The 12,070-nt window shown below is 55.1% G+C and overlaps 1 protein-coding gene across 1 annotated transcript; it reads right to left on the reverse strand.

The window, feature by feature from the left end:
• Nucleotides 1–1,145: 1,145 nt before the first annotated feature.
• PAOX (polyamine oxidase) lies at nt 1,146–11,828 on the reverse strand. The gene is made up of 7 exons (XM_007936868.1): nt 11,645–11,828; nt 10,685–11,171; nt 9,768–9,967; nt 6,901–7,153; nt 5,675–5,787; nt 4,977–5,134; nt 1,146–1,274 (listed from the first exon to the last, which is right to left on the reverse strand). The coding sequence occupies exons 1-7, from the start codon at nt 11,826–11,828 to the stop codon at nt 1,146–1,148; spliced, it is 1,524 nt and encodes a 507-aa protein (XP_007935059.1).
• Between the last annotated feature and the right edge of the window lie 242 nt (nt 11,829–12,070).

The following is a 12,070-nucleotide window of genomic DNA, read 5'->3' on the forward strand; positions in this document are numbered from 1 at the left end:
ACTTTGGGCCAGGGAGACCCTGGGATAGTGGATCGGAACAGAGACAACGGGTGAGAAGGAAGGAGCCATGCACATAGGCCCAGGGGCTGGGTGACCAGGGCACACTTGTGGACAGACGTACCTGTGAGGCGGGAGAGGAGCCAGGCCAGAGGCCCTGCCTCCCAGCTCGTGTACCCTCTCACTCTGAAATGTGGGTTCGGCTAGGCCAGAGCCCCTCAGCCCAGGCCCAGCTGGAGAAGGAGACGGACTGCAACCTGGGGTGGAGGGCATGAGGAAGAGGGCTTCAGGGGTAGGTGTGTGACCAGGGACTTCTGCAGAGGGAGGCCCCACGCTGACCTCCACTAGGCTCCAGCTGCCCCACTGCCTGCAGGATGGAGCGCAGGCTCTGGAGGGGGACATCAGTGCCTTGCAGTCTGGAGTTGTGGAGAGGTGCCCAAAAACAAAACCAAACCTATTGCCGTCCAGATGATTCAGACCCACATTTTCCCATCTAGCAGCTGTGAACCTGGGCAAGTGCTAAGCGGTGACAATGGGGATAAGGCAGCCAACATATGGGGTGGCTTCCATGACGCAGTGCAATGCCGGAGAGCAGAGCCCCGCAAGCAGCACACCCCCAAGCTCTCCCGCACCCCACCCCACCACTCCTTCCAGACCCTCCCACAACAGGGCCAGGACCCCTCCATGTAGCTGCCCATCTCCCCCCTCAGTGGTGCTCACGAAGTCAAGTGAGCGCCTTGCCCGGCCTACCACACCCGGTGGGGCCCCACCAGCATCTGCCCATGAACAAAGGAGTGGGACGTCCCATCTGCCACCAAAGTCACAGGAGATATGAAATGAGGGGCACCCAGAGGGAGGAGCTGCACGGGGCCAAGATGAGGACAAAGGACAGTGACTGACTCAGCGGAGTGAGCACCTTTATGTGTGCAGCTGTGCCGTCTGCATGGCACCATGTCCCCTGGGCTCCGGGAGATGGCCCACTAGGCTAGGACTCAGCCCTGGTGGGCCCCAAGGATGGATGTGAGAGATGACAGCGGGTGAACCCTGGCTACTTGAGGAGAGGGAGGAGTGCCATCGTGTTCCCAAGTCTCCACCGGGCTGAGCATCCTCTGTCGGAAGAAGTATGGCAAGAGCAGGCTGGGAGGGTCTCAGGGCTCGGCCACCACGTCCCGCAGGCCAATGAGCCGGTCAGCCTCCCTCCACCCCGACAGCAACGCCCCATGCGTGGTGGAGTAAAACGTCCGATGTGTGGCTTCCCCAGCAAACAGTATCTGGAGCTGCAAAAGAAGGGCCAGGTCAGCCTTCCCTGTGGCTGCAGAGGTGACAGCCAGTGTATGTGCTCGTTGTGCTGAATCACACACGCATGTGAGCACAGAGCAAAAGCCAGGCACTGGCACAAACCACAGCAGCAGCAGCCCCAGCAGTGAAGGGAGCGCCAGAGAGCAAGAACCAAACACATGAGCAAAGTTAGAACCTCAACAAGGTTTGCAGACATGGTGGAGCCAAAAACCAACGGAGAGCAGTCAGAGGGGAAGATGGAGAGTATGTAAGGAGTGGTCAAGAAGTCCAAGGGATAGAGAAATCCCAGAAAGAGGGGGAGGGAGAACAACCTGGAGGGGCGATGGAGCACGTAACCCAAGAACATCCAGCTTGGTGGACAGGAGCTCCCACAAGGAAAGGGTTAGCCCAGGGTGCGGCACAGGATGAAAGCACTCTGGGACCTCCAAGAGCACAGCCACGAAGCAGACACGTACTATGGGTTACCGTGGAGTGGAGGTCAGAGCAGCGCCAGACTCAGCGCAGTCAGTGTTAGTGCTTAATACCTTGTCTTTCAAGCTTCCTACAGTACTTAAGAAACACCCCAATGCCGTAAGGAGGAAGAGAACTCAAAGGCTCCAGCGTTCCCAACAGCACCAGTCCAAAAAACCAAACTAAACTCACAGCCATCAAGTCAATTCCCACTCATAGCGACCCCCTTTGGGTTTCCAAGGTGGTAAATCTTTACAGAAGTAGATTGCCCAGTCTTCCTTCCGTGGAGTGGCTAGTGGGTTTGAACTGCCAACCTTCTGGTTAGGAGTCAAATGCCTCAGGCACTACACCACCAGAGCACCTTTCAAGAGCCTTCAAGCCCAAGGGGCATGATTCCTAAGCTACGGCTGTTAACCTGACGTGCGTTTTTAAATGGATGAATGCATTATCTTTTCTCTGATAGAGAAGGCCTGGTGGTACAGTGGTTAATCATTTGGCTGCTAACCGAAAGGTTGGCAGTTCAAACTCACCAGCTGCTCCATGCGAGGAAGATGTGGTTGTCGGCTTCTGTAAAGATCTATAGCCTTGGAGACCTTACAGGCCCATTCTACTTTGTCTCATAGGGTCACCATGAGTTGGAACCAACTGGTAACAATGGCTTTGGCTTGAGTTTTGGTTTGTTGTTGTTGTTGTTGTTTTCTGTTGTTGAGGTAAGGGTCTAGGTTTTGCAAGTAGACCCGCCTGCATGGATCTTAGTCTTGCTACCTCCTTAGCTCTGTGGAGCTCTGGTGGTGCAGTAGCTAAAGCATGTAGCCAAACTGCTAACCAAAAGGTTGGCAGTTTGAACCCACCAGTTGCTCTGAGGGAGAAAGATGAGGCAGTCTGCTTCTGTAATGATTGACAGTCCTGGAAACCCTCTAGGGCAGTTCTAGTCTGCCCTGCAGGGTTGCTATGAGGCAGAACTGACTCACCAACAACGGGTGCCCCCCATGGAAAGGTGGGGCTACGCCCCCTCCACTTGCGTAGAGACAGGCTGGTGATTGCTGGGGCAGCCGAGTAGGCAGGGCACTTTCTGCCTTCCAGTGCAAGGTCAGCTTCCCATGCCATAGGCACCTGTGCTGAAGCCTGAGCTACCATGCAAGGCAGCCATGCTGTGAGGAAGCCCAAGCCACACAAGAGGCCACACGGACGTGCACCAGGCCCCAGTGCAGACACCGAGTAAAAGTGCTCCGGACGGCTCAAGGCTGCCAGTTCCAAGTTACTCACTGCTGGACCAGTCTCCCCAGCCGTCATGGAACATCATGGAATACAAACAAGCTGCCCTCACTGTGCCCTGAATTTCTACCTATAGAATCTGTCAGCAAATGAAGTGACGGGCCCCCACTAGGTTTGAGGTCATTTGTTAGGCAGCAGTCAGGACCAGAACACTGTCAAGTGTAAGCGTGGGAAAAAAAAGTCATTTCCAAACATACAAGGCTCTCAACGTGACCTCCTCTGCGCCCTTTCTCAGGAGGCCACTGGGGAAAATGCTCCAGCAAGACCAAGGACGGAGCCAAGGGAGCTGAGATGAAAACAGGGTCCAGAGTGGGAGCGAGGCACAGGGAATTGGCGGGATAATGCTGACAGAAGAAGGTCCCAGGACAAGAGCCATATATGGGGTACAGAGAGCCACAGGCTGGGCTGAAGCAGGCACCATTGTGGCCTCAAGAAGCTGGAGCTAACAGGAGACAGACACAGCTTGATGAAGTGACAGGTGTTTAGACTGCTGGGGGCAGAGGGACTCCGAGTAAGACACTCACACACCCATGCTCACACTCACACATGCTCACACACACACTCACACCCATTCACACTCATGTTCATACTCATTCCCACACACACTCCTGCTCACACTCACATTCACTCACATGCTCACACATACTCTCAGACATTAGTACTCACATTCACTCACATTCATGCACACATGCTCACTCACATGCTCCCACGCTCACTCAGATTCACACATGCATGCTCACTTGTTTACATTCATATACCCATGTTCACACATTCACACAACACTCACACTCACACTCACACACATACTCATGCTCACATTCACATCCACATGCATGCATGCTCACATTCATACATGCTCACGTCTGTGCTCTCAGACATGCTCGTTCACTCACATTCATACACACCCAGTCACATCTACATACACCTACAATCACACACTCATGTTCACACACACACAATCCCACAATCACTAATACATCCACACTCACATGCTCACACTTACACACGTGCACTTACACTCATAGACTTACACACTCACACACAAATGGGTGGGAAATGCTGCACCCCCACAGCTCAGGTGTGAGAAGCATTTACAGAACAAACAAGGTGATGTAACAGTGCACCACCACCAGGATGTCTGTCGAGTGGCTGGGCTGGATGATTGGGGGTGGAAGGAGTGTTTGCAAGCTGGGGTGGGCGGAAGAGTGAAGAAAACGAGAATTTCTTCTTCCACACGGAGAGCTCAGTCAGTAACGCCTACAGCTGAAAGTCCCAGAGGAAACGTGATCAAACAGGCGAGCTGAGAAGACACGAGACCACTGGGAACCTAAGCACTGACCGGACACTGGGTGATCCCAGGGAACCGGTGTTATCTTTTGTTTATGCGTCAATTACAAAGTTAATGTGTTTGTAAAGGGTGCCTCTTCAGGGACACACACTGGAATGTCTGCAGATGAAGCGCTGTCACGTATAACACACGTTTACAAACGGGGACGTGGCTGTGGGTTGGGGTGGAGGGAAACAGCACTGCTGTGAGGCAACAGCTGTGGAAGCTGAGAGGACACACAGTCCCAGTGACTTCTGCACACATCTGCAGTTCCCCACAAGAAAGGGTTTTAATTTAAGTGGCAGCATGCACATGTTGTTTAGAGACACAGTAAATTCAGAGGTAAGGATCAGCTAAAAGAGCAGGTGCTCCTGGGGAGGGAGATGTGGTGTCCCCACTGGCCTGCTGAATTGGGCTGTGATTTTGCTTTGCTTTGGTTTAACCTGCCAGCACCATGAATTCCCTGGCTTTTTCAGCATGTGCACATATAACACTAACAGAGGAATTGAAAAGCTTATTAATTATAAAAAGAAACAGGATCCTGAGTCACGGGGTCCCAGCCCCCCATAGTTCCCTCACCCCCCTCATGGAGCCTGTCCTATGTTGGAAGGACAAGGCATCAACCTACCTGGGCATCCATGCTGTCTACGGGCAGGGGCTGAGCCAGCAGGTCGATGTCATCCCCAGTGCTGCCCACGGCCACATAGCTGTAGGAGCCCCGGGTATATGGGGCGCTGTGCCAGCGTGACCTCAGCACACTCCTGGGTGCGGGCAGCTGTGGGTTCCCTGAACCACAGAGACAAGCCTGTTAACACCGTATTCCCACCCGCATGCTTGCAACCTGCTTCTCTTTAAAGACTAAGTAGTTTCTAAAATGAAAGGGACAGCCAGGGAAGAAAACCAAGCTGCACAGTGTACTGGGAAGAGGCCCTGCCTGTCCATCTGCTGAAACTCCAGACGCACAGACGAGTAGTGCACATGAGCAAGAATGACAGCCCACACGTTGGGGCAGGCTGAGGGTGAGTCCCAGCCAACTGTGTGGCCAGGACCTCACCACTGTGCTTTGTTTAAGCCTCAGCTTCCTCTGTGCAAACCTGGCTGAGGACAGCTACGCTGCCTCAGAAGATTTTGGAAAAAAGTAGCAGAAAGGGTTTGCAGTCAGGTCAGTTCCTTGGTGACAAGGACTGGTGGTGACCCCACGGTCAGAAGGACGGAGGGTCAGAGAGCCACATTTCGCTTTTCTCTGTTCTGAACAGTTCCCTTCCCATCTAGAGATCAGCCAGCAGCAAGCACAGAGCAGTGGTTCTGCGGGGGGTGAGTCATCACCTGTCATCTTCCGGAGGACCTGGGTGAGCGACTGAAGCACCTCCTCGTCAGATAGGGTCTCCATAAACTCAGACTCAAGCCCAGCAATGAACCCACAGAGGACGTGGGCAGACCTGTGCGGAGAAAGGCCGAGACGGGGGACAAGGAGTGAGTGAGCATTTGGAGGCTCTCCAACAACCCAGACAGAGAACGTCAGTCAGTGGTTCTCAAGTGCAACCCCAAATCCTGGGGGTCCACAACCCGGTCAGAGGTCTGCGAGGCCAGAACCAGCCTTATAACAGCTCTAAGACAGTGTTAGCAGATTCCATGAGGTTGACATGTGCACTGACAAACAAGAGCAAAGTGGGACAAACTGCTGCCCCAGCAGAACCGAGGCAATGGCCCCAAGCTGTGCTCACAAGCGCTGGGTTCCTCATTGCCACACATGTAGTTAAGAAAAAAAAACCAAATTCTCTGGGGAGAAACTCCTTGGAGCAGTAAGGATTATTAATTTTATTACATCCTGAGTACACACTTTTTAAATATTCCATGTGCCAAAGTGGAAGTTAACAAGCACTTGTTCTGCGTGAGAGGTTGATGGGCGCCCTGCAGCCAGCACGTGTGTGGTGCTTTGAGTTGCCAGCTGAACTAGCCACTTCTGATCCCTAAATTCTGCCTTTGTTTTTCTGTCCTGCCAGAAACATCAATCTGTTCATCCCTAAATCAGCCGTGGCACTGTTTTTTGAGTGGGTACCTAATCTCACATACGCCACTAAATGACTGGGCCATGAGATTCAGTGCTTTATTCATGGCTCTACAATTCCATCACATAGAAGGATGTTTTGTGTGTTATTACATCATGTTTAAGTATCACCCCCTAGTTACGGACAGACCCATGTTTCATATTTCTTCTGCAATCTGCGAGGCCCAGCTTCCCACACAATGTCAACAGATATCTTTTCATTGATTGAACATGCTCTCCTATCTATCTGCACACAGCTAGGTCCTGAGTGCCTGACCACCTGCATACAGAAATCTTCCCTCTGTCTTGGCAGGGAGTTAGAGCCTATTAGGCGTCTATTCCCAGGGCCTTGGGGTCCTCCTGGGCTCTCCACCCATGGAATTCTCCAGAAACACACCACAATGAATCATCACCTTGCTGGCGCTCCAATGAAGGCCTAATGAGCCCGCACACACTCAGGGTCACACCTGCAGTTCCCTCAGACAAACTCAGGAAGCATACGTACCCAGAGGAGGGCAGGACCAAAAAGCCGACAAGCTTCCTGACCCAGGCATCCCGCATCTCGGGCTTGGCGTCCTCCAGTGGTGAAGAGCCTTCCCACACCACCTGTATGTGCTGGCAGTCTGGCTCCCAGAAGGGCTCCTCGAATTCCAGGAAGATCTTATTGTTGGTCCCAAAGCCCATTTTCCTGATTGCTTCCGCCTTCTCAGGGGGCAGCGGCGGCCAGAAGAACGTGTCCAAGTGTTCTTTAAGAAAACCTAGAAATCACAATTGGATTTGGGTCACCCACATGAATCTCTTAAACTGGACTCCACAACCAACATGAACCCCACTCCTGTACCCCAATCCAAGGAGTTGGAGAAAGAGGCTGTCATGGACACCAAGACTCCAAGGCTGCATCCCCCTCCAAAGACCTCCCATTCACTGAAGCAAATCCTAGCGGCCCACGGCCCACAGCAGGCAGAAGTGAGGACAGGCAGCACTCTGGGTGAGGGGTGCCACAGGCACTATGATGCCGCTGGTCAGGCAGGGCCCCTGAACATCACCACCTCACCCTAATTGGTCTGTAAGGCTGTTTTCCACCTTCTGTCTCTTAACCTCTGTAGGCCACTCCACTCGAGAGCTACTTGACAGGAGCAGGTACATGTACAGGTCTTACCTAGAAGCTGCGTAAGACTGAAACTGCAAGGCAAAAATTAAATAAATTCTGCAAACAACAAATCAGGTGGAGATGAAATATTTGCAGCACATGTGCGAATAAGCCCCCTTTGTTAAGATACAAAGAAAGAGCTCGTGAAGTCAGTGAGAAAAAGATGAACCACACAATAGAAACTGAGGCAGAGACCACTGACAGACTGTGGGGATGTGTAGAGTGGGCATCGACAACCCCATTCTAAAGCAGGGCCGTCTGCCAGGCTTCGACCCACTCTACCCATCACCGGACTTGATCCTACACACCAGTCCGTGAAAAACTGTTAAACAGAAAAATGAAACTACGTAAATTCCCACCAACAGTTATTAAATGATGACACGTACATACAAGAGGATCTTAAGTGGCTATAAGAAAACAATGGAGCTCAGGCCATCTCCAACACCCATCACACTATAGCTGCTGATTCTATCCTCAATGACTAGCATTTAATAGGGGCTCAGTTACTTATCCGACTCACAGTGCCCCTAGAGGACACAGTGGAACTGCCCCACAGGGTCTTCAAGGCTGTCAGTCTTCACAGAACCAAAGCCCAAACCACACCCACTGCCCTGGAGTCATTTCCTACTCACAGCAGCCCTAGAGGACAGAGTGAAACTGCCCACAGGGTCTCCCAGGCTGTCAATCTTCACAGAACCAAAGTCCAAACCACACCCACTGCCCTGGAGTCATTTCCTACTCACAGAGGCCCTAGGGGACACATTAGAACTGCCCAGAGGGTCTCCAAGACTATCAATCTTTAGGGAAGCCAACTGCCTCCTCTTCCTTCCGAGGAGGCTGGTGGGTTCAAACCATGGACCTTCCACTTAGCAGCTGAATGCTTTAACCACTGTGCCACCAGAGAGAATCAACTTGATGGTAGTGTGTCTAGTTTGCTTTTGGTTCAGGAAGCATGTATTGCAAAACTGAGTGAATGAATGACCAAAGGAAGGACACCACCGCTGACTTTAAGCGAGGCTATGACAGACCTAGAGCTCTGGTGGCATAATGCCAGGCACTTGACTGCTAACCAGAAGGCTGGCGGTTCAAACCCACCAGCCACTCTTCAGAAGGAAGGTTGGGCAATCTACTTCTGTAGTGATAACACCTTGGAAACCCAAGGAGGGGTTGCTATGAGTCATCTGACTCAACGGCACTGGGTTTGATTTTTGTGAGTTGTGACAGACCTACAGGTTGATTTGGAAACACTGACAGAAAAAGGACTAAGGAAAGCAGCAACACAGGCCAGGACAGGATGAGCTCTGGTGTGATCCTGTGAGTGGGAAGAGAGGCACACTGATGGGTCTGTACACACATAGCTGCCAAACAGAACACAAACCATGCTGACCACTGGCCCGTCGGTGGCGGCCCTTCCTTCAGTTTTCACCCTTTGGCCAAACCAAGATGCCAGGGTTGGCTCTGGCACTTGCTGGTTCTATGAACCTGGGTAATTAAATCTCTTAACTGCTTCACCCAAATGTTCACATGTGTCCTGTGAGGATAGTGACGGGCAGTGCTGAGATAAGCAGAGTGTTGGCGCAATGCCCCTGTGGAGCCCGTGGTCAGTAACCACAGCTCCTAGTTCATCACCTGCCCCTTTTCACGAAATTCTCAAACAACTTCTACTCCCACCTTCCTTCTAAAGTGCCAGGCCCAGAATGAGGGAGGACTGTATCTGTAACTCCATCCACAGATGAACACCGGAGCTAACCTTGACGCCTGGCTTTTAACGCCCTCTTCCCGTCACCAAGAAAGTGAAGCTGGCTACTCTCCGCAGGCAGCCCCGACCCTTTCCAACTACCTCCGGGTGGGCAAAGACGGCAAGCAGCTCCTGGAGACACGATAGCCTGCTCTGTGCACCTGGGTGGTCCCTCTGGGTGGGCCAAGTGGTCAATGTACCCGACCACTAACCCAAAGGTTGGCAGTTCAAGGTCCACCCAGGGATGCCCTGGGAAGAAAGGTATGGGGAACTACTTGTGAAAAATCAGCCACTGACAACCCTGTGGGGCACAGTGCCACCCTGGCACTCAGAGGGTCACTGTGCGTCAGGGTCATGGCAGCTGGTTACAGGTCCACATGGAAATTATTCAGGTGAAAAGTGAGCTCAGTGGTGAAGCCAGGACCCCAAAGATAACGGTGACACAGCACTAGGTGGATGTCTGCCGAGGGGGCCCTGGCTTTACCTAACGGCACAGTGAGGATGACATGGTGGGCTGGGAAGCGGTCCCCGTCCTCACACTCCACCGACACCGGAAACGTCTCCCCAGGGAGCGACTCCTCAAGGAAGGATCCTTTCCAGTGAATCGTCTTCACGGGCTTGTTGAAAACCAGGACGTCCTTTGGCAGAGAGGCTGCTATGCAGCTCGTGAGTCCCTCGTAGCCACTGCGGGATGAGATGCCATGAGTGCCTGGAAATACACCCTGCAGACCCTCAGTCTCAAAGGCCAGATCTCCTCCTCAGGGAAAACCAGCTTCCTCCAGACCCACAATGCACAGCTCTGCCAGGAAGGGTGCCGGGGTGCAGGAGAGCAGACGCAGGCCATCACGCCCCCCCATCCAGCCACCTGAGCTGTGATTTCCTGAGTGCAGGGGGGGAATGTTAACACCTGCCTCTCGGGCTAACAGGAGGATTAAAGGGCTAATGAAGGCAAAGATCCCAAGCCACAAACACCCAGCCCCCTGCTCGGGAGCCTCGGGCTAAGGAAGGGGACACCTGGGGCAGCACAGGAGAGCCTACCGGGGAGGGTCTGCTGCGGGCCTGGGGGCAGCCCCCTGCCTCCGGGGAGGGGCGTGTTGGGTGATGCCCCTCACACACCACTTAGCACAAAGAGCCTTCAGTAAATGTGGGAGGAGAGGGAGACAGACAGCTCTCCCCCTCGAGACGTTCACTTCTTTGCCCCAAATGAGCAAAACCATGGCAAGGGAGGGCAGATGGCCTTCCTGCCAGCCCCTGCCTCCAACAGCTGAGCGTCTGGCCAGCAGGGGGCAGTGCCGGGTGCATGTGGGGGCCCTGGGTGCAGGCAGAGAGCGAAGTGGGCCCAGGGGACCAGAGGAGGGGCCTGGTGGCAGGAGGGCCACTGGAGGGGGAGCAGGCACGTACCCCTGGAAGGTGCAATCAAGCCCCGGCAGCATGGTGTACTCCCCAAACGGCCCAAGGGCGACCAGGTCCAGGCTGGGGGCACCGCTCACACAGCACTCCAGGTTGAAGAAGGTATTCAGAATGGCCAGCTTGAGCTTCTTGGTGTCCTCGTCTTCTGTCCAGCTGGCCATGTGCTCACAGACCTGCTGCTTGAGGTACTCCCCCACACTAGGGACGGGGGTCTGGGCTACATGCAGGAACTCACGGGTCTGGTCCAGCAGCGTGTAGAACACATTGGCAACATCGGCCACGAGCTCCAGGCTCACACTGCGCCCAGAGCTGGCAAATGTCACAAAGGGCAGGCCCAGGTGGCCCCCCCACTCCACCAGCTGGTTTTCCTCCGACATCTCCTTCTCCCCCAGCAGCCCGTACTCGATGGCCAGCTGGAACACGGGGTTGCCTTGGGAGGGGCCGTGGATCCAGTGGGCACCCATGTCCAGCACACCACCTGGCAGGAGACATGCCACCAGAGGTCCTCTTTCCGGGAAGATGGCCCTGAGCCCTCCAGAGACCACAGCCGAACGCTCCACAGGCCTGCCAGGCCCACACAGTGCAGGACAGACCCACTGGACTCGGGCTTACGAGGGATCCCTGAAGGGGGCTGCCCTGCACTAGCGGGGGAGTGGGGGGGTGGTCATGTGCAGGGACCCTTAGGAGCAGAAGGGCTGCCTGGAGGCCCGAGGGCCGGGGACAGAACAGGGCGGGAGGTTCCCCTCCCATGGGCCTGGCTGACTTTGGCAAGAGGACAGCTGAGTTCCGGGGCCATAAACTCCGGCAGATTAAGTGGGATCCGCGCGGAGGCTCCCCCTGGGGGCCAGGTATGCTCCGGGGTCGGTTCACCTTGGGGACTGTGGGCTCGAGCTGGGCCAGTTGGGTTCCGGAAAGGGGCTCCGGGAAGGGGCTCCCGGAAGGGGCCGTTACCGAAATTGCGCTCCGAGCGGATGCGGCCCCCGGTGCGGTCCGTGGCCTCCAGGACCCGCAAGTGCGAGAAGGCCCGATGGTGGTAGAGCCTCTGCGCGGCGCCCAGCCCCGCGATGCCGCCGCCCACCACCAGCACCCGCGGGCCCCGGTATGGAGCCTCCGCATCGCGGCTACTCGACTGCATCACGCCGTCCCGTGTACTCCCAGTGCGTCCCGCCGGTCGCTCCTTGGAGGTCTGGCGTCCCGGGCGCGCGGGGCAGGGGCGAGGGCGGGGCCTGAGGCCGAGGGCGGAGCCTGAGGCCGGGGGCAGGGCGCGGAGCGCGGGGAGGGGCCTGAGGCTGAGGGAGGGGCCGGGGCGGGGGCGGGGCCTGAGGTCGGGGGCGGGACCTAAGGTCGGGGTCGCGGCCTGAGCCCGGGGCGGGGCGG

Source organism: Orycteropus afer, unplaced genomic scaffold (assembly GCF_000298275.1).
Source record: "Orycteropus afer afer isolate SDZICR_OR568_19922 unplaced genomic scaffold, OryAfe1.0 scaffold00038, whole genome shotgun sequence".
NCBI lineage: Eukaryota > Metazoa > Chordata > Mammalia > Tubulidentata > Orycteropodidae > Orycteropus > Orycteropus afer.

Coding starts and splice junctions, on each gene's coding strand:
- PAOX (XM_007936868.1), bottom strand. CDS start 11,828: ATGCAGTCGAGTAGCCGCGATGCGGAGGCTCCATACCGGGGCCCGCGG. Junction 7,154..9,767: donor CATCCTCACTGTGCCGTTAG/GTAAAGCCAGGG, acceptor TGTGATTTCTAG/GTTTTCTTAAAGAACACTTG. Junction 5,135..5,674: donor GGTCCTCCGGAAGATGACAG/GTGATGACTCAC, acceptor TCTGTGGTTCAG/GGAACCCACAGCTGCCCGCA.